Here is a 23,207-nt window from a genome sequence, read left to right on the forward strand (position 1 = left end):
TTACCCAAAAAGTAGATGGATGGAAGGTGACTGGAGCATAAAGAGAACATTGGCCCCAGTGTGCTAGGGCAATGATAGATGTTTCCTGATCTGTAGGAGGAGGAAGTTTCAGAAGAACTTGGGGAGATACCTGGCATGAGTGTGACAAAGCTACCTTTAAAGCAGGGCAGTGACAAGCCAAAGAGGATATCCCCATGGCACAGATGGAAGAGGAAAGCCCAAGTCAGGAAGGAAAGAAGGCAGATATGGGGTGAATCTTTCCACCACTCTGAGGCTTTAACTGTGACAGAAGCAACCCACACCCAGAAGCCATCATCTCATACCTGCTCACAGCATATAAAGAATTGATGCTTTAGAAGTTATGAGGGCCTGGGAATATGGAGTATTGAGATTTTAAAAATCAAGCGGAAGGTGGAATAAGAGGAGATATAGGTACTTTATTTACAGCCGATGGTCAAAACAAAAACAACACAAACAATAAACATTATTTCAGCATTCAACATTAACTCAACCATTAACTTTAGTATCAGTCAATGAACTACAAATTCTAATTGCAATGTTACAAAATTTTGCTACAATATGAGAAATGCAGACTGCATTATCTTTGAGTAAAAACTTCACCAGCAAATCATCCAATTGATTTTGAAACCTAGAAAGAAGTGGCAAAATCAAATGATATCTACTATTACTATAGAATCTACAGTGTAATACAATATGAGTGATTGATTCAGGTTCACCTGAACCACAAGGGCACAAGTGAGCCTCCAGGGGTAGATCTCCCTGTTAATATCGCTGAAGGGAAGGTGTTAAAACGTGCTCTTGCAAAAGCCCAGCGGAACTTTCTGACAATTATGGCGGACAAATATGAAGCTGGAAAGAAATCCACCCTGGCCTTAAACGGATTGTAAAATGCCGGCAAACAAGCTAACTCGTTCTGGAGCTCCATATAATTTAGATGTTGATGTACTAATTTTTTTGGCATTCACTAGGTCAGTTTCTAATAAAAACTCAGGATCCAGGCCAATACGGGAAAGTTTAACTGTAATTGTCACCAGCCAAATAGGCCGGGGTGTAGCTGAAAGAAACCCAGGCACAAGCCCCACTAGCTGAAGGTGAAGCTTCAGCCAGTAGAAAATAATCTGCAGCCATGCCCTGGTCTTGATAGGGGATAGATAGGGGATTTCAGGGTTATAACTAGACCTGAAAGTGACCATTATCCACTTACTCTGATTTGTAATTTTACAGACCACTGCCACGGAACTTCTAGTTCTTTATCTTTAAGTTCTTCTGCTTGCTCTGGGCTGATTAGAGTAAAATGGAATAGTTTGTGGATGGCTTAATTCTAAGGCCAGAATAGAGACACGGGCTAAAATCTTGTGTGATCAAGGTGTTTCTTCGATTCTCCCTGCCTATGATGTGCCTGTACAACGCTTGAAACCGTTTTTGACGAGAACATGTTATATGTATCCTTCTTGTGGACCTAGACACTTTAAAAAATGGTTTTATCAGGATTGTATAGTGACAGAAAGGGATCTGGTCTCTTTTTCTGTTCAGTTTAAAAATAATCCGACCTTGTTGTCGAAATTGGAACGAGCTAAGAAGAAGAGAGCCTATAAGGCTCTCTTGGGGAGCAAGAGCGCCATGCAGGAAAATTGGCTATTGCTCCCTAATACAGTTAAGAATAAGGACTCTGTGAGGTTTTGGAGGCTAATTTCTGTCTCTGACAGTTCCTTCAAGGATAACAGGGATTCTTTGATCCCAGCAGAAATCTGGGAATCTCACTTAGCGTGTTTATATACTGATCAGAGTGTGAATTTTTGCTTGGATCTGCCTTTAGGAGATTTGCCTCAGTGGCCTGCTGTATCTCCTCAAGAGATCAAGCAACTGATTTCCCAACTTGAAGGTAGGAAAGCCCCAGGAAATGACTTTATTCCTCCTGATCTCCTGAAGGCCCACGTTGATTGGTGGGCTCCTGTACTAGCTGCTTTATTCACCTATATTGATCAGGCGGCTGACATCCCAAAGGACTGAGGTATGGCTATTGTTGTCCCGATTTTCAAGAAAGGGAAAAGAGAAGATCCATCTAACTACAGACCAATAAGTCTCTTAAATATAATCAAATTATACGCGAAACATCATTGTATAAAATTATGTTCCTGGCTGGACCAGAAAGGCTTATTAGAAGATGAGCAAAGCTGGCTTTAGGCAGGGCAGATCAGTTATAGATCATTGCTTAATCCTGCAACATCTTATTGAACAGTACATTTCCTTGGGTAAAGATCGCTTTTTGCTGCATTTGTTGACTTCTGTTCAGCCTTTGATTCAATTTCTAGAAATTTATTGTGAGCAAAATTGGCTAATACAACAATTGACAAGCGGCTCTTACTGTTACTTTATAAATTACACGAGAACTCTTCTCTTTGTGTGCGTTCGAACTCTATTGGTCACTTATCTAAAGTAATTCCAACTACAAAAGGTGTGAGACAAGAGTGTATATTTGCACCTTTTTTGTTTAATTTTAATGTAAATAAATGTTTACAGAAATTGGATACTTTTGCTTCTATATTAGCAAACAGAAGGCTGCCATTATTTATGTATGCTGATGATGCAGTGATTATTTCCCACACAAGATCAGGCTTTATGAGAGCTCTGGTGGCTCTGGTTACACATTGTTAGGAGAAACATTTGGTCATCAGTTATTCCAAAATGGAAATAGTTTACTTTCAGAGTTTTAGATGGACTGTTGGGGGACATCAAGTTGAGCAAGTAAAGCAAATTAAATATCTTGGTGTGATATTTCAATATAAGAGGAGATATAAATATGGCAACAGCTAGAAATGGAAAGAAATTATCTTTAAAACTGGGGCAAATTCATACATCCTACTAAAATGAGCATCCTTACAATTTTCCACATGAACAGTGGCTGTTACAGGATTTTGTTATGCAATTGGTTCTTATAGTGTTCTGATATAAATCCTATCACCCTGCCTGATAGGAAAGCTGAAAAATGCAAATAAGACCAAAATTATAGAACTTCATAATAATAAGGTTTGAAGGATGTTTGCCTCCTCTAGTAAGATAGGAAAACTGCTTTACCTCTGACCTCTTTCCTGTGGAATCTTCACTATCATCCAAACTCACCTCGGCCACACTTCTCCAGCTCTCTCTGATGATCTTCTTGACCATCATTGAAACAGCTGTCTCCTCTTTCCTGGTGCCATCAGCAACTGTTATAAATAACCCCAAACGATGGTTGCACTCTGACGATACTACCCCTCCACAAGAGACCCTGAACACTGATGCTTCTGCCACCTCCTTTTCCTGTGGTGGTGGTGGTGGTGATTGCTGGCTCCATCTTGCAAGCATCATCGAGCAGCTCCTGACTGGCTAGCCTCTGCAGCCGCCTACTGCCATCCCTGCCATGCTTCTCACCAAGCAGGAGTAACTTTGATCCCTGGCAACCACCTGTATGCTGATGACTTTCAGCTCTGCCTCTCTAACCTAGAACTTTCTTCTTCCAGCCAATCCCACATCTCCAACTACCTGTCTAATATTTTCACTTGGATGCATCATCATGGTTACAAGCCCATATCCAAGACCAAACTTCCATCTTTACTCCCAAACCTTCTTCTCCATGTACTCTTATTTCATCCATTGACAATGTTCATCATTCATCTTGTTGAACAGGCTCAAAGTCTTAGTTTTATCTTTGATTCCTCTCTTTCCTTTATTCCCCATATTCATTCTGTTGCCATGTCACACTGCTTCTCCTTTCACACCACTGCAATAAAACAACCTTTTCTCTCTACCCCCGTGGCAGAAATTCTGGTTCATACCCTGGTCATCTCTTATCTTGAATACTGTAACCTCTTCCTCTCTGGTTGTCGCTTGTCTCATTTCAGTTCCCTAACTTCCTTCCAGCCCTGTGCTACCAAAAATAATACACATCCCTTATCCCTCTTCACAATGCATTCCTTACACCCCTTCTCTGACTTCAGGTATGCTCCCACATCTATCACAAGCTCTTCATCTTTGCCATCAAAACTCTCAATTGCCTTGCTACTTCTTATCTCTTCAGTCTTGTATCCTGTTACGCTCCTACCTATGATCTTTGTTTCTATACCGTTCTTTTACTCAAGGGTGTAGTGGAGGGTGGACGTGCAGGGATGGAGTGCCGGTACTTCTCAGCTTCTCTGGTTGTTGGGGTTGGCATAGCCTTGGGGGCTGTCATGGAGAGTGCCTACACTTCTGAATTTGCAACTACATCATTGCTTTTATTTCTTCAAATCTTACATCAAAACCCATCTTTTTCTATGAAATTTTAGCTTCATAGTCCTACTATAATACCTTAGTCCTCATGTAACTAAGCCTAAGTATGTGTGACCGAAATAATCAATTATTCCTTCCCTGTTTACCCCTGCCTACACTTCCCTTCTGCTGTTGTCTCATCTGAATCTGAATTTTAGATGGTAAACTCTGCTCCGTAAAGCATTCTGCACACTGATGGTGCTGTGTAAATAATAATAAAAACAGTGCATAGACATTTATTTATTTATTTATTTATTTATTTATTTATTTAGTGTTAAATTTCTGTACCGCCTTTCATTAAAACAATCCCAAGGCGGTTTACAGCAAAATTTAAAAACAAGATGGTAAAAAAGACACTATTAAAATATTAAGTGAAAAGTATTAAACAAATCTGATTAAAAATTTAAAATAAAAGCAATACAGAGTACAAAGAACAGCAGCAAAGAATCAAATAAATGCCTGGGCAAAAAGCCAAGATTTGGCTAATGTGGTGGGATTAGGAGTAGATGCTAGGGGTGTGCATGAACTGGTTTGGCGGTCTATTCACAGACTGCCAAACCAGTTTGAGAGACCAGCGTATGAGCCAGTTTGGAGGTGAGGAGGGAGTTGCTTTAAGGTGCAGGGAGGGTGTCCTTACCTCCCCTGCCAGCGCTGCTGTCAAAATCGCTGACGTTGGGCAGCTGTATACCTCTGGCCGCCCCAGTCAGCGTAATACCAGAAGTGGCCAGCATGCGTGCCACCCCACGCCTTAAATCATCCTCCCCACACCTTAAAGCAACCCCCCACCCTCCCAAGAGTGCACGGAACAGGATGTTCCGTGCACATCCCTAGTAGATGCCCATGTATCCTCTGCTAACTGGGCAGAGAAGCACCTTTCAAAGTGTCCATCTTATCTATCTATCTATCTATCTATCTATCTATCTATCTATCAGATTTCTACACTGCCCCAAACTTTCGTCTCTGGGCGGTTAATAACAGCATCTTGGGGTTGTTTAAATGAAAGGCGGTATACAAATTTAACAATAAATTAAAAATGGTTCTCTTATATTTAACAGAGGATGAACAGCTGTTCATCCAGCACATTCAGTCCAGCACAGCACTTCTCGAGCGATTATTGCTTGTGTTTTATTATAGACTGTGATCCTGTTTAGGGCAGAGCACCATCTTCTTCTTTTAAAACTACATAACTTTAAGAAATTCTTTTTGCTGAAAAGCAGTATATTAATATTTATAACAACATAGTTGTGCAGTCTAGCATTTGTTGTTGGATGAGTCAATCAAATTGGTCATTTAGGGTAGGTTATTTGTTTTTAAAGGTTGTTAAAGTAGAGATAATAATTGGAAAGTGGAAGTGAAGACACTTAAAAGCCAGTTTCTGACTTTTTAAGTAGATAAGACATCCTGTATACATCTAAAATAATTTTGTGTATGATGCTGAATATTACAACTGGGTTTAAAGCAATTATAGTTGGTATTGTTGCTGTATTTTTCGAATGGATTGTCAATAATACAGACAACAATAAGATCCTGTCATGAGATTAGTCTAGACAAGTTTTCTATATTATGAGATAGAAGCTGTCAGAGTTAAACCTCCGGGGAGGATATTTTAGCATTATACTCCAAGTGCTGTAACAAGGTTAAAATTCTTTTTAACAGTCTCTAAGGCACGAATAAGTTGCATTACTCCTAGATTAGCTCCCTTTGCAAATTAAATGCTCATCTTCACTATTTGATGCACATTATCCTGGTTAATTTAACCTACTAATAGTAAATCCAAATTATTAAATTGTTTGCTTTAATTGTTATGGTTTTTTGGAGAATGGATAAGACAGTAGCCTACAATCCTGTTAAACAGTGTTTGAAATGCAACCTATTTGCCATTAATCTTCAACTGGAAGGATAGGAACTTCAAGGGGTTATGCTGTAGCCTAAGGTGGATCACTGCAGTGGTATCACTGTTATTTTTTATTTAGATTGTTTTAAAGAGGAGAGAGCAATAAGACAGAATTGAATAGCAGGAGAAAGAGAGAGGAGGGGGAAACACACAAACACAAGTGAAGGATGGGCATATATGGTAGAAAAACTAGTCTACAATCTTATGCACATTTATCTGGGAGTAAACCTGATTGAATATAGTGAAATTATTTCAGAGTAAGCACACACAGGAGTGGGCTATAGAAGTGGTTTACATGCTAGGGTTGAACCTGGGTCCCAGATTTGAAAAAGTTAGCAACTACTAGTTAGCTCTGTAGGGATGTGCATGAACCATCCAAACGACACACGCACTGGCCATTTCTGTTCTGATGCTGACCGGGGTGGCAGGAAGGTACACTGCCGCTCTGCGCAACGATTTTGGGGAAATGCAGCGGGGTGGGGGGAGCAAGAGCATCCTCCTGGTCCTGAACTATATGAACCGCCAGACCTCTGAACCAGTTCGGCGGTCTGGAAAAGGATACCTAACTGGTTTGGGCACATCCCTACTGCTCTGTACTACTTTTTGGAAAATCTCTCTCATTTTAATCCATCTTGTTTCCAGTAGATTGTTTCAATAGGCTGGGTAGTAAACAAAATTTCATGAAATATGCTAAAATGCCTAAATAGAAAACCATAAATTTTAGTAAAAATTTATTTATTTATTTACATATTTTACCACAAATATGTAACAAATAATCTGTGCTAATTTCTGTTGTGGAAAAGTCTAAACAAAATATTGCTTCAGAAAGATGACTGGATTGGGATTATAGCAAAAGCAAGATGATTTCAGAAGTAGGGAATAGAATCCTAGATTATTTCTGTGTTTTGTTGTCCCACCCCGCTAGTATGGAACAAAGTTACCTGAGGCCATAGGAAATGAAACAAGAAGAAAGCAGTGTAACTTTTAAAGAAAATTTTTGTCTACTAGCCGACCCCGCACAGAGCATCTGTGTGCTCTTTGGGGCCTGCAGTTACCTCTCACCCCACACACACACCTTCTGCCCCAGTCTCTGCTTCCGGGCCCAGCAGCCTCTCCTCCCCACCGCCTCTTCTGTCCCCCCACTTTCTTTTCCACCTCCTGGGCCTTGCCTCCGTGTCTGGGTCAGGCCTGCCACCACAGCAACCAATCCTCCTGGGTGCGCCTCAGCCAATCAGGCACATCTGCCGCCCAGCCAGTCAACTGGGCGCTGGGATGCACATTCAAAGGCACACCCAGGAGAAAAGTGTGTGTGTGTGTGTGTGTGTGATGTGAAGCCTGAAGTCTATCTTTTATCACAAAGGTGCTTCAATATTCCATGACCATACAAAGATACGTTTGTTACTCTTTTTACATTTTTAAATTTAAATTTTTGATTTCAAGAATTTTAAAGCTGTATAGCAGATATATTCAAGAGATGGAGCATGGAAGTATTTAAATGTAAAGCTGCACCTTTTTAATTTCTGTCTATATTTAAGGCCTAATGTCTGTTGCCAGGAAAAATACATAGTATCTCTAACTACTACACCATTTACTACCACTAACCCAAAAGGTCCTTTCAAAGAGATGAAAATAAACCTGAAATGCCCATAGAGAATGTCATGGTTTTACTTTGGTTCATTTTTAGAAGATAATGGCCAAATGAAAATGTGATTTGATTCAATAAATGCAATCAAAATCAATTTGATTTTTATTTGACTTTGGGAGAACTAAGAGCCAAGCCATGCACTCCCTCCTTCCTTCCCCCCCGCCCCCAGGCAAATGGAGAACAGGGGTTTGAGCTGCAGGGCAGGTGCGAGGCTTTGGAACTTAATCCTGACTCAACAAATTACAATTAGGTCTGGGCTATCTTGAGGATCACCTGCTCCCCTATGATTCTACCTGCTCATTAAGAGCTTCTGGAGAGGCACTCCTCTGTGTACCAATGCTATCTGTAGTTCCCTGGACAATGTGGGACAGGGCCTCTCCAGTAGTTGCACCCAGGCTGGACTTCCTCCCCCATGGAGTTCAGTCTGCCTCATCCCTCTGCCCTTTAGACAGTTGGTTAAAATTTGCTTGTTCTGCCATGCCTTTAGTGTAGAGCAAATGGAAATATTTCTCTGGATGGTTTGCTTTGTGCTGCTGTACTGTTTATTATTGTTTTTATTATACTATATATATGATAATTTTGTTTTTTTAACTGTTATGACAGTGAGCCACCTTGGGAGCTTTGTTGCAGAAATGTGGTGTATTAATACAAAAATAAACAAACCACGGTTTGTTGGGCTGGGCATAACATCTGCATTTGGCCAGTGAAGATACCTGTTAATGCTAAATTATGGGTTTTTTAAAAATCCATTCCAAAATGCAGCATATTCTTAGATTGGTGGTTGCCAGCGAAAAGAACAGCAGCTGGCGCCCTAACACTTTTCTTATGCAATGGTACCGAAATCCGGACTAACGCTAAACTATCATGCAAGTGGGAGAAGGGGCAATTTTTGTCGATCTTCCCTTCTCTCTGATGACCCCTATGCATAATGAAAATATGTCCCTGAGTGTCATGTGATGCGTTTTTGTGATGCATAGTGGACTTCAGAGAGAAGGGAAGATAATAGAAAATTGCCCCTTCCTATGCTTGCACAATGGTGTGGCGATCAGCATTGCTGGATGAACACAATTCTAGTCTGGAAATCAGCCAGCATACTTTTGTTGCCTTTCTGTTTTAAGAATAATTAGGAAACCTAGATACTGATATACTGATATACTTAAGCTTTATAATCTAATTTTAAAATTTATTTTTAAATCAGAAATGTGATTATTCAATATAATATGTTAATTTTCTAAAATGAAACCACATTCTAGTAGGAAGATCTTAAGTCATTTAGATTATGTCAATTAAATGTCATTTAAATTAAGTTTTGTGTGTTAGGGAGGTCACTGTTAAAGGTTATCTTACAAAAGGGTTTTGTTCAGTAGTTGAGGCCAGGTATTTTAAAAGCTGAAACTTTTAGTTAGCTAAAGGCAAGACTATTCTTGTTCAGTCTAAGCCTTGGAGCGATTTCAGCTATTTTAATTAGCTACCTTTTTTGTTTTAGGTATGCAATTTAACCTGCCTATTAAAGGGTACTCTTCACTTGTCAACATAATTGACTTTATCACCTTTAAAAAGTTTAAAAAGGTAATCTCTAAAGAAGTACAAAACAGTGATTTGCTAAATATAATTATACAAAATATAAGTTGTCAAAATTTACCTTCCTGCTGAATGGCAGTGTGCCAAGTATTGTAACATATATGTTTGCTAACTTTGAGTTGACATGTGCTAATTAAATACAAGTGACACAGACTAAACTCCCTTGAGCTTAATAACTAGTACTATGGACATTAGTCAAATATTTTAGATGGTGGAGATGATTATAAGAGTCTCCTCTTATAACCTACAGCAATTTAGGTGGGATGCTCTATAACTTAGGAAATGCTCACCTTAGGTCATGCTATTATACTATAGTACTGTGAATAATAAAGATGATGATAATATTATTTTAATAAATTAATACTGATGGAGTGTGACAGATCTCAGCACCTCTAGGGCAACCTGTCTAGACTATCTACAGAATGTGGTATTTGCAGATCTACTGTATGCCATTCCCCTTCCCCATACCTATCACAGCTTGTTATCTTTAGAAGTTTCTAGTGACCTTATGCCACAGATCATTTTAAGGTAGTCACTTGTGGTGGTCTATATGTGTGGGTTTTAAATATTATCTGTTGTTTAGCCATTTATGTAAATTAGCATAGGTCCACTTGTGATCCTACATTTAGTTATTGTATCAGTTTGCAGGTTTATCAGAGTATGTGTGAGGTTAATAGCCACTTTAAAAAATGTATTGAGAACTTGAAATCTGAAACTCACTTCAACCCTTGGATTCAGATCTTGGATTCTCTGAAGCAAGTTAACCAAGAATAAGCCAAGACTGGTGGGTTTGGGTGTCATGACCAGTATTGGCTTATCCTATAGCCAATATTGGATTGGAGGGAGCTGTTATGTGAAAGGATAAACTGTACAGAATGCTGGTGAATGACATATTAGGGGACAGGTTACTGCTCTGCACTCTTGATACACTGCAAAGGAGATTTGTAGTGGCAGAGACTGGCTGTTACAATAGCTTTGTTACAATAGAGTGTCAACAGGTGCCTCACATTTTGTCAAGAAGTGGGGAGTTGCAGACCCAATTACTAGAAATGGTGGCTGCCTGATTCTATTTGACTGGTAGATCTAGTTGGTTTGACCACCAGGCTGCCAATTAGATTGGTTGTCAGGATCAGTCCTACAATGTCTGGCCAATGTTTGCCTGTTGTGAGAGAATGTAAAACCTTGGAGTTTCTCTCCTGCCCTGGGCACTAAGATGACCTTCCCACCGTAATTTAAAAAACAACTGCTTTATTTACAGTTACAGTCTGTGTGTCACTTATCTTGTTCTAGTTAGCAGTGGCTTAGTCACAAGCTCAGAAGCACAGGCACTCTCTTTGACAGCCCCCATAGCCACACCCACACTGACAGCAACGCCCTTTAGCCATGCCCATCTCAATGGCCACACAACCTACTTAGACAGATGCAATTTCAAGACCTATCCCCCAGGCTTCTCTCTGTCTCTAACGGATATCTTAGGATATTCAGGGCAGAGGTCCCAGAAACAATTGACATACACCCAGGAGTAATGCTAGCCACAGAACCACACTTTGATAGTGTCACTCCACTCCTCACCCCAGACAGGCTGCTTATGCCACAGATTTCCCAGGCCCTTCTTGCAGTGCCCTCTCTTGAAACCGAAGAGTTGGCCATGGAGATGGAAGCCTCAATCCCCACAAATAACTTGGCAAACAATGAGAGTGAGGGACAGAGCTCCCTAGCATTACCCCTACTCACAGGGCTATCATATTACCCCTCTGCTAATTCAAGGGATGCATCACCTGAAGTACAAGAGCTGGAAACTGACATGCCCTTGTCCAGTGATGTCCAACTGGAGACAGTGGACGTGTTAGACAACCCCCAAGGACCAATGGTACCCAGGTCCCTACTGCTGTCCTCCCTGATATGAGATCCCAGACCATCTCGGAAGTCCCAGAAGACATCAACACACAGGATATAGGGCCAGGAACCTCCTCTGACAATGCTAAGCCGAATATCCAAGATAGCCCACCAGAGACTGGGAGCACGCTGGACTCTCCTGCCATCCTGCCTGGGCTTGACCCAGGCCAGGTCGAAGGGGCAGAAACAATAGGAAAACTGAAGGTAACACCAGCATCACCGGTAATAGATGGTCAGAGCTTGGAAGACACCCCCCTTCTCCCTCAGAGCCTCTTTGCACACCCTATAGCCCCATGACAGCCAGAAGACCAGCATAAGGCAAAATTACTCAGCTGGAATGTGGCTGGGTGGGGATCATCAGTAAGAGATGTCCATTTCACTGATTTCCTGGCCACCGATGATGTCATCCTAATACAGGAAACATGGACAATGGAAGAAATATCACTTAATGGATTCCTTTCATTCTCAGTTAGGGCTGAACCAGTGAGGGGGCGAGGAAAATCAAAAGATGGTTTGGGGATACTAGTTTCCACTGCTCTTAGCGCATCCACAAGAGCTTTTCCCCCTCTCAAGCACTATGCTATGGCAGTTTTAATCCAACTCAGTTTTGTATTTGTATCCCTCCTGATAATTAATACTTTCCTGTTCCCACAACAACAGAAATCCCAGCTAAGAATCATCTGGGCTGAATTGGAAACCTACACTATAGACCTCAGTCTCTCTCACCCTGAAGCACTGGTGGTCCTGGCTGGTGACTTGGTAGACTGGGCCCTGACAATCATACTCTATACATGAAACATCAATGCCTGATGAGGGACACCTTCCCAACCGAATTGCAAAGGACCAGAGATCAAACTGTGCAGGACTCTGCTTTGCACAAACAACAGCTAAACTTAACCTTTTTATCCTAAATGGTGCTGTCAAGGGAGTTCAGCCAGGAGAATACACTTATCTATCAGGCTCAAGAATGAGTACTATTGATTACATTATGGTTTCCAGGGATCTGTTCCCTCTTTGATAACGATCACTTCCTCCTTCTAAAGTCTCTTCCCTACCCAACCCACATTGAGGATCGCTACCAGCCTCCAATATCCGTGACAGGGAGAACCCACTGCTGTGCCAAATGGACTCCCAATTAGCTGTAGCTGGGCTGCCTGCCTCAGAGCAATTTCAGCATCTCCAACTGGCCCTGGTAACAGTCGAGCACTCTGGCACACTCTTGGAAGACTACAGCTCTTTGGTCGGGGAGCTACAACAGCACCTAAAAAGGGAAAGTTGTTTAATAGTACATCAGCGACATCATCACTCCGAATCATGGTTTGACAAGGTGGGCCATTTGGGGATGCTGGTGGCAAGGCAGCTGGCTGCTTAGGGAACCATGCAGCTGGTGGTGGCCCGCTTGGGGAAGTGGGCAGGCGACTGGCGGTGGAGGCCGGGTTGGGAGGGGAAGGGGCGCCCATTGAAGGATGCCGGGTTGAAAGGGGAAGGGGCGGCAGGGCAAAGCCCCAGCGCTTGTTTGAAGCCGGGTCGGGAGGGGAACGGGGAGGGAGGGCAAGAAGCGAGACTGGGGCAGGAGGTGGAGAGAGGGAGGGCAGGAAGAGAGACTGGGGAAGGAGACGGGGGAGTGTAGAAGAAACAACCAACCAATTGAATTCTCCCAATAAAATGCCTAAAAGTAAGTAAACTACTGCACAGATGCTCTGTGTGGGTTCAGCTAGTTGTTGTTGTTGTTGTTGTTGTTAATAGATTTCTATACCACCCTTCCAAAAATGGCTCAGGGTGGTTTACACAGAGAAATAATTAAATAAATGAATAAATGAATAAGATGGATCCCTGTCCTCAAAGGGCTCACAGTCTCAAAAGAAACACAAGACAGACACCAGCAACAGTCACTGGAGATACTGTGCTGGGGGTGGAGAGGGCCAGTTACTCTTCCCCTGCTTAATAAAGGGAATCACCCCGTTAAAAGGTGCCTCTTTGTTAAGTTAGCAGGGGTTATCTGTATCTTGATTGACATTGACTTCAGGAATCTCTTTCCATGGCACTCTTAATTAGATGTTGGGTGTATATGTCTGGTGATGGTAGTGTTAAGAGCACAAGGACTAAGCACAATTTCCATGCATGGCAAATATCTGAGTAATAGCTTATTTGATTTATGGATCTGTATATTTTTCCCAAATAAATTGTGACCTTGCCAAAGTCGCATCTTCTTGTTGCCTACAGCTCTCTTTTCCTGTTGATGTGTTGTGGAAATGATTATGAGACCTTCGGACTGTTGCTTGAACTGTATGGTAGAAATACAAGAAAAGCTAATTTCTGTGGTGCCAAAATACCTGTAACAAATAATTCGAGGGGGAATGGGGGGGTGGGTAATCCAAGCAGTGTAGGCTTTGAATAGTAACATAACTGTTGAAGCTGGGAACAATGGACACTATCAGAAAAGCCCTATATGAGTGCACTTTAGATCTTTTGAATAAACAAAAGTTTAGTGACCTAGAAATGAATCAATAAAAAGCTATTCTCTATGTGACAAATTGAAGAACTGAAGGATTCTTACAGAAGCACTGCCTTTAACTAGTCAAGATACATTGTTTGTGAAGGCTTTCTGAAATGCATTTAATCCTTTGAGCCCTATAGCACAGCGAGGTGTTTTGTATTTAGTTTCTCTCTGAGAGTTTTACTTTTCCTGTTGACTGTAAGTTTAGCATGAAGCCAAAGTAATACTCAAAAAAATCCTCTTATTACTGTTCCTTGTCCTAACTTTATTAACTTGAGGATTAAAATGCAGCAGTGTGCCTGTAACCTTTTTTTGCATATTATTATTATTATTATTTATTTATTCAATTTCTATACCGCCCTTCCAAAAATGGCTCAGCGCGGTTTACACAGAGAAAAAATAAATAAATAAGATGGATCCCTGTCCCCAAAGGGCTCACAGTCTAAAAGAAACATAAGATAGACACCAGCAAAAGTCACTGGAGGTACTGTGCTGGGGGTGGATAGGGCCAGTTACTCTTCCCCTGCTAAATAAAGAGAATCACCATGTTAAAAAGTGCCTCTTTGCCAAGTTAGCAGGGGTTAGCACAGCATATAGTTTCAGTATTGTTTGTCAAGTTTCAGTCTGTTAATCTAAACTATAATCTTGTTTGATTTACAGTATAGTTACTAAAGAAAACAACAGGGCTCTGTGGGAGCCAAAAGTTGAAATCGACTTGATGGCACACTTTACCTTTACCTTTAAACTAGAGTATTTTTTAGGAGTGAACAGACCATCTGTGGTGGTTCGGTCCAAAGTTGGACCAAACCACCAGTTCACAAACTGGTTCCTCAGACTGATCTGCTGGGTTGGTCGAACTGACGAACCAGCTCGAACTGGTTTGGAGCAGTTTGCGATTGAACTGCTTGTAGCACTGGGTTTGCAGCAGATTGGTTCCACCATAAACCAGTCTGTGTACACCCCTAGTATTTTGCTTTAAATTCCATTGATTTCGGTTAGATTAAATCGGTTATATCAAAGTTCTTAAGGCAACAGAAACAGCCTCTATTCCAGTTATTATAGTCTGTGTCTCATTACTAGTTCTGATGACATCTGTGTTAGAAAGCTGGAATAATATGGGGTTTTTTAGCCTACTTTCCAGTAGGCTTATGAGATCACCCGGCATTCTCTGTGTGTGTCCACGTGTTTCTCCCCTCCCATCAACTTCACAATGCCTGGACCAATATGAACCAAATTGGGTACAGTTGTAGGGACACATAGGGACACCTCAACGGCATAGTTTGTGATGATGTCATCCACCCCGATCCAAGATGGCAGATGCATAAACTTGAGGCACAAGTGGGCTAACTTGTGAACCGCTTAACCGATTTGAACCAAATTTGCTACAGCTGCAGGGAAACATAAGAATGCCCAAATGACATAGTTTTTGATGATGTCATCCACTCCAATTCAAGATGGTGGCTGCATGAACATCTGAGGCACAAGCCGGCTAATTTGTGGACTATCTACCCAATTTAAACCAAATTACCTACAGTAACAGTGAGTGACACACAGGGACACCTCAACAGCATAGTCTTTGATGATGTCATCCACCCCAGCCCAAGATGGTGGACATGTAAACTTTGGAAGCATATGTGGGCTAACTTGTGAACCGCTTAACTGATTTGAAACAAATTTGCTACAGCTGTAGGAACACATAGGGACACCTCAACAGTGTAGATTGTGACAATGCCATCCAACCCAATTCAAGATGGCAGACGTTTAAACTTTTGAGGAGCAAGTGTACTAACTTGTGGACTGTCTAACCAATTTGAACCAAGTTTGATACAGTTGTAGTGTGGGACACACTGGGACACCTGCATGAACATTTGAGGTGCAAGAGATCTAACTTGTGGACCTTGATTTGAACCAAACAGTGTAGAAACAGTGAAAGGAGAGTAGGCTGATTAGTTCTTACTAGAACAACTTGTTTTCTCTTGTGGAAACTATTATACAAAATTATGTTTTTATATACTGTTGTATTCTCACTAGTCATCTTTTATGTTTTGTTGTTGAGAAGTTTGTCCAAGTGGGGATCTTGTAAGGGGAGGGCAGTATGCTTCTGAATGGCAGTTGTGGGGAGTAACAGTGGAAGAAGGCTATTATCATCATGCTCTGCTTGTGGACTTTGTAAGAAACAGACCCAGCCACATGGGAGGAATTATCACTGAGTCACTCCTCCCTGCTACCTGGCAAGCTGACTGGGTTTAAACTTTATTAAAAATAAAAGAAGACTCGCTGATAGATTGTATCGCTGCCACCACTCGCTCCTTAGTAATTTTCCCTAACAAGAAGAGAGTGATAAAACTTCCAGTTCCAACCTTACTTTACCGTGCTAACAGCCAAATATAAAAACATGGTTCCACTTATATATATGCTTATGTAGGGCTGTAGCCAGCTGTTTGGGAGTATGTGAACTGGAGGCATCCCCTCCCCCTCTCCCAGAGTCAGTCAAACACTCTGAGAGGGCTTGTAAAACAAAGAAAACAATTTATTGCTTTATTATATTAAAAAAACCCAATAAGCCAGTCCAGGATTTCACACGTATCTGTTGCAAATAATTATTAGCTTAGTGGTTACAAGAGTATGCAAAATGCCCAGATGTTCTCAGGCGGTGCTTAACTTGTTCATTACTAGACTGAAGTTGAAGATCGGTTATTGCAAAAGCAGATACTTGGGGATACAAAGCAACACACACAAAAGAAAATAATTCCTAATGCAAGTCTTACTAAAACACTTTCTCCTAAGTCTAACCTTCTGAAACCATCAGCCTTGACTTCCTTCCCTTGGACTTCACCAGGACCTAGGTGAGACCAATCCATGAAATCTCTGACCCTCAGGGATTTGCAGAACTCACCCTGCAAGCACCTGGCAAGATTCCATTCTCTCTCACCTGGACACACCCTTCTTCCTAGAAGACCCTCAGGAGCCCTTTAGTTCCACCCACTAGTTAACTGATTGGGTCATGACCTAGAGTCTCCAGTCTGTCAATCAAGGTCAACTGCTTTTTCCCAGTCAACTCTATCAGTGCTGGATGGCTGCCCACTACAAACTTTCTAAAAGCATTCAGCTAGCCAGGATTTGAAATAGAATGCTGGACTAGATGGACCATTGCTCTTATTTGGCAGGGCTCTTCTAATGTTCCTATAGGAGTGAAATGAACAGTAAAGAACCACAATCACTTCAGCAGCAAAATAATAATCCTCTTAATTAAATTACTTAACTTCAGTTTGTGTTTACTTAAATACTTTGTACTCTGAAAAAATATGATAGGTTCTGCTGTAACAGCTTAGAGTATAAAATCCTGACAAAGGGGAGGAGGATGGTGGCGGGGTGGAGGGAGGCATGTGAGCAGGCAGCAGGTATCAAGAGTTCTAATCTTTTGCAATCTATTATGTTATGACCATATCAGAAGTTTTCTTCTGCTTGTAAATGTTGGCTTTAGTGACACATCGATTTCTATGGCAGCACTTCAGGACACAGCTGGTATGGAATGACTCATTTGCCTTACTTCTAAAGCAGCCTAAAGTTGCCTGCAGCGTACATCTCTGAACCCTAAGCAAAGCACCAAAATATAAATGTTGGTTCAGATCCCCTTATGTCAAATTTTAATATTTAATATCTTCTGCAGTTGGATTCTTGAAGTCAAATTCCCCACATGCCTTAAAAATGCAGAAGCATTCAGTCTTTCTTTTCGCCTTCTAGATAAAAAAGATTATGAACAATTGTCTTCACTGGATATTATACAGGGTATAATCTTTAGTGAAGCCACTGCTTCAGAATTTCTGTCTGGAAGGTGTGATAGGCCAGCTTGCAACATGAGAGCAAGCAAACATTGTTCCCCTTTCACCCATGTTAGGAGCCCTTTGATCCTGTATTCTGTTGAAGCAGTGCAGCAGAGCTGCTTTTATTTAGCTGAATATGATAGTGCTCTTGCATTTATTTCTCTGTAGCAATGTCAGACATTTTGTTCTTAATATCCAAATAAGCTCTGGCAATCTCTGATGCCAAAGAGGATGGGCAAAAACCTTTCTGACCCCTAAGAGCCACAACTGATTAAGCACTACATTAAATATTTCCAGTGATATACTAAGCAGGGTACGGCTTTTATAGAAATACACTAAAATGGTAAATGACTAAAGTAGAATGTTGCTGCTACTGCTGTTCAGCCTACCATATATCAAGATGGTCTCTAGAGCTGTGCCTTTTCTAGTTGGCCAGACAAAAATGTGACTTATCTCAGATACATGTTCTTAACTTTGGATCTGTCTATCCTGCCTGGGGTTACTCACTGGAGCTTTCTGTTTCCAGTACTATAAACTGAGAGAAAGAGGTGCAAATCTAATAGCAATACTAACTAGAGATAGCTATGGTCTCTTTGCCCTATCCTTCTTCTTGCACACCTATAAAGGTCTGTGTCTCATAATGTTTGTGTTTTCCCCACAGAGGAAGATGTTTATGGTATTTACTCCAATCTGCTGTTCAAGCATTTCCTTGCAGAGGGAATAGTCTGTGGACATAATTTATTCATTGCTTCAGCTAAAGAGGAGCCTGCTGATATTTTAAAGGTAAAGGAGGAGTTCCTTCCATGTGGTTATTGCTTAATATATTTTGAATTGTGTTGCTTTGTAACACTGAAGCCCTATTGGAACAAGCATTCCTGTACCCAATAGGACATTTGTTTATACAGTATGGACTTATATGTGAGTTTGCCCCATTCTATCCAGGGGAAAAGGTAGCATATGAGTCAGCAGAATATTGGGTTCATTTCTTCCCAGGATCTCCCTGAACATGCGACTTGTATCTGCATTAAAATGGGGCGATGATAGTGGTTCAGTAAGATCCCAAGTAGTGATCAACCCAGTATTATGTTGTCACATACATTACTATCTTCTTGAGGAGAGTGGAGTGGCAAGAATAAGAAGGGTGTGCTGAAGTCACATATGCGTTTGAGGCCTATGTGCCTCTTGTAGTTATAAGAATGTTTGATTGACTAGAGTCCTAAACATTAATACCATAATTACATAGAGCCAGTTCAGATGTCACATGGAGTCAAAATTAAACTTTGACCACACAAACTGCCTCTTAGCCTCAGGAATGCACTCTTTCCCATCCCCTTTTTGCACACGCCTAGGAAGTATTCTGCTTCACATTGTGGGTTCAGATTGTGGTTTATTTGAAGAACTCAACTTCGAATAAACCAGTTTAGTGGATGTCACAACTGAGCTTGTTTCTAACCGCAGTTGGAAGTAGAAACTTCCTAGGCTTGCAGATGAAGGGGAAGGAGAAGCATGCCCTTTTGAGGCTAATATATAACTTTCAAAACTAAGGGTTAAATCTTAGCTCTGTATGACATCTGAATTGGTCCCTAAAGATGAATAATTGTGAAAAGGCACAGAGAAGAATGTGCTAATACAGAAAGTCCCCAACTTAAAAACAGGTTGTGTTCCAAAAGTTCATTTGTAATTAAGATGTTCATAACTTGGAATGCTTATAGTTCTCAAGAGTTATTACTTGTTTATGTGTGGGTTTGCATTTGTAAATTGAGAATTTCATTAAAGTAATAAGGCTGTTCTCACAACCAGAGCTACTTGGGTTAACCCTTCTGCCCAGGTAGTTCTGGTTATCTTCAGCAGGGGGAGCCTACACTTCCCAGATCAGCTACCCAGGTTAAATGTGAGGTAGGAATAGAAACCTCTTCCTATCTCCTCTGCTGGTCATGTGCACCACTGCCATTTCCAGCACTGCTCCCGAGCAGCTGTCAGCCATGTTTATCAGAGTTGAGGGGTAGTGGGGCCAGACAGACTAGAGCTGCTGCAATACTGAGGGTAGAGACCCTGCTGCTCATACATTGCATTGTGGGATTCTGGAGTACCCAGCATAAGTTTCCCCACTCCCATCTGAGCTCTGAAGCTCATTGCTGTGCTGCTCTTATGGGCGCATGAGCGACAGAACCCAGAGGAGGCTCGTGTTGTGTGGGAGCAGGAAGGTAAGAGACTGCCTTCCCTATTGCTCCACCCTCACCCCTGTTTGGTTGTGAGAATGACCTTTATATGTTATGGAGCTTTGTTTGGATGGATAAAAGTTTGTAAATCAGATGTTGGTAACTCAGGGAGTGCCTGTATTATGAAATATATATGGCCACTTGATAATGTTGAACTGATTCTTGTGTCTCCAGAAATAAATGAAATGGTACATGCAGAAAATGGAACACATTTTTCATTAATGAGTGCAATCTTAGGTCTAGAATAATTAGAAAGAGCCCCAAGATCCATGGAGAGACTGAATACCAAAAGGTATCCAAAGCTTTACTAAACATATGTGCGTGCACACAAACACACACCCCTAGTATGTTTTATAGGAACATAGGAAGCTGCCATATACCGAGTCAGATCATAGGTCCATCTAGCTCAGCATTGTCTACACAGACTGGCAGCGGCTTCTCCAAGGTTGCAGACAGGAGTCTCTCTCAGCCCTATCTTAGAGATGCCACAGAAGGAAGTTGGGATATAGGTGCTCTTCCCAGAGTGTCTCAGTCCCCCAAGGGAAATATCTTGCAGTGCTCACACTTCTAGTCTCCCTTGCAAATGGACCCTGCTTAGCTAAGGGGACAAGTTATGCTTGCTACCACAAGACCAGTTCTCCTCTCCTTCAAGCCTACCCAAAGTATTTCAGAGAATATATTTATAAGATTACTGAGCTTTTTGTAGTGGTGACTTTTTATAATCTTTATAATCTGAGATGAGCACCTATGAAAATAATTGCATCAGGACTATTTGTTTAAATAAAATGTTGGACACTAAGCAGCGTTGATTTAAAAAATCCATTTATTTATTTATTTTTTAGAACTCATTGATCTTTAAAATTGTTGATTGATTGATTGTTAAATTTATATATCGCCTTTCATTAAAACATTCCCAATGCAGTTTCATTTATAGTTAGCTTGGGGAGAGAACAGTTGTCCCTATTCAACCAGTATAATGTATGTACTTAAAAAAACACAAGGGAACAAAATGGCTATACTCTTATATTTTGGAAATATAAAATCTGGACATTTACTCAGTTCTGTCTTTGGTGCTTACTTGAAACTCACATACTTCTGTCTTGGGAAGAAACGGTACATTTCTAGATTTTATATTTCCAAAATATGGTTTACAGCCATTCTTTGTTTTTATTTTTTCAAACATCTCACCTGCAGCCCCCTCGCCCCATTCTTTGGAAGTTCTGGCTTCCTATAGAAGCAAGGTGAAGCATAGTATGGGCAAGCCCTTTGTGCCAGCGGGGAAGCTGGCATCTGTTTAGATCAAGCAGCTGTTTCATTCAAATCCTGGATTAGTATAAAAAAAGGTGATCCACCCCCACCTCCACCCCCTGAATTCTGTGCCTACTTAATGAAGTTCCTGGCATAGCTAAGAAGTCTTTAAGATTAAAGGCTACCCTGAGAATCAGGAAAAACACACTCTAGAATGAAATCAAGATCAAGTCTCAAATCCATTATGTATATTTGGCACAATAGAACCCTTTTTGTTCTGTGGTCCTTCTGAAGAGCAACTACCATACCCACAACTTCTCCAAATCTAGTACCTGGAACCTTCTCCTTCTCGTGTCTTCCTTTATTTTTCCCACTTCTAGAATCTCGCAGAAGGCAAAGCTCCATAAAAGCCTGTGCTCTTAAATGCCATCATATAAACTCTGATGAAGTATTTTGGTGTGGAAGTTTGACGGCACAAGCTGTCTTCTACTGCCCAAGAGACTGCCCAGTTGAGCATCCACTTGTGTGGTCAAACCCTTTCTCTTAACCTGAATCACTACACTGCCGAGTCCCTAAACTGGAACCCACAAGGTCAAGAATTACTGAGCATTCCTCATGTTGGTCTGTTGTGGAGAGACCTGCACTGGACTTCCCTGGATGCTCTTGGAACAAAAAGTTCTTGGGTTCCTCTCTGCATGGGTTGGCCACAAGCTGATTCCGATAGTTGACTGCCTGAGAATCCCTGAACTTCAGAACAAAGTCTTTGAGCCACTAAGGCTGGGCTATTCCCTACATGGGCTTGTTGCAGGTTAATCTCTGTCTGGGAGAAAACTGTGCTCCCCTTTGCTAGCTGTGGGCATGTGGAGTGCCACAGAATTTGATGCCAAATCAACACCCAGTCATTTTTCTTTGCCTGATACTTTGGAAAAATCTTGGAAAATCTTCCCTAGTGTAAGTCATCCCTTTTTGGCATCACACACAAAACAACAGATTGAGGACAGGTATTAAAGCTGTTCATAATTCTCTCTGTTTTCTATCTCTTCCCCCTCTCCAACTTCTTCCCCCACCCCAACATTCTGACATCTGCCAACTGCTAAGCTATTAGAACCTTCATACTCTCTTTTCCAACCTTCCCTCCTCATCTTGACCCAAGAACAGCATTCACTCCCTGCTCAAATGTGATTGTACCAAGGTTGCCAACTACCATATTTACATGGTGCTACCTCTATATTTTAGAATCAGATTTTATCTCTTGATTTTAAAAGCCTGGCCTCAGAGGCTATTTCTCCTCTAGGGCACCCCAGTGTTGTCTTTCCTTTGTCTAGACTGTGATCCATTTACACTTACAAATTTGGTTTTGAGTGAATTTCCCTGAGTTAATCCAAAAGCATATAAACATCATGTGTGTGTAGCAATTGCATATGTGAATGGTGTGGTAACTGTGTGTGTGTGTGTGTGTGTGTGTGTGTGTGTGTGTGTGTGTATTCAAACTGTCTCTCATATTTGCTCCAAGTTTGGATAAAATCTGCTAAGCTCTGTCTTTAGATTTTGTAAAACTTCAGACAATTTAAGCACATTTAACATGCCCCACTCCCTTTTGCATGCCATCCAAACTGATTAATAGTTCTGTAGGATTCAAAAACTTGCTGTTTGATGCTTTGTTGACTATTTGGTTGGACCTAGTAAAGGTGTTACCTTCTTTGGCAATAGTTTAGAAATGTCCCAGTATTGCTATATCCCCATCCTAATAAACTTCTTACAGCTAATCCAGCACATGGTGACTAAAAATGGGACCTTAAGACATTGTATGCATAGGATTCATCATAGAAATTCTCTAATTGACCTACTGTAATTTTATGATATATGATTGGGAGTTTCTTGATCCTATAACCAAGACAAATATTGCTGGTTCTAGGAGGGGGAAAAGATGGTTTTATAGACCATAATTATCTTAAAGCTGTATAACTAAAAGACAAGTAGAAGATAAAAAGCCCCATCAGCTGCCTAAGATATAATATATTACCACCCAGCAATTTATCCATCATCCTTTGAAAACACATTCATGCCTATTGTAGTCAAAGCTTCTTAAGGAAGT

At 41.1% G+C, this 23,207-nt stretch overlaps 1 protein-coding gene across 4 annotated transcripts in view; it reads left to right on the top strand.

Moving 5' to 3' along the window:
- Positions 1–23,207, top strand: part of ELP4 (elongator acetyltransferase complex subunit 4) — a 283,969-nt gene that overhangs the window by 12,582 nt on the left and 248,180 nt on the right. For all 4 annotated transcript variants that reach the window (XR_008313000.1, XR_008312999.1, XM_053283057.1 and 1 more), the window contains exon 3: positions 18,307–18,428. Coding sequence is in view for 2 of the 4 variants with exons in the window: in XM_053283057.1 (XP_053139032.1) it covers positions 18,307–18,428 (122 nt within the window). In the remaining 2 variants the exon portion in view is untranslated. The remainder of the gene's footprint in view (positions 1–18,306; positions 18,429–23,207) is intronic.

This window comes from Hemicordylus capensis, chromosome 1, assembly GCF_027244095.1.
Source record: "Hemicordylus capensis ecotype Gifberg chromosome 1, rHemCap1.1.pri, whole genome shotgun sequence".
NCBI classification, from domain to species: Eukaryota; Metazoa; Chordata; class Lepidosauria; order Squamata; family Cordylidae; genus Hemicordylus; species Hemicordylus capensis.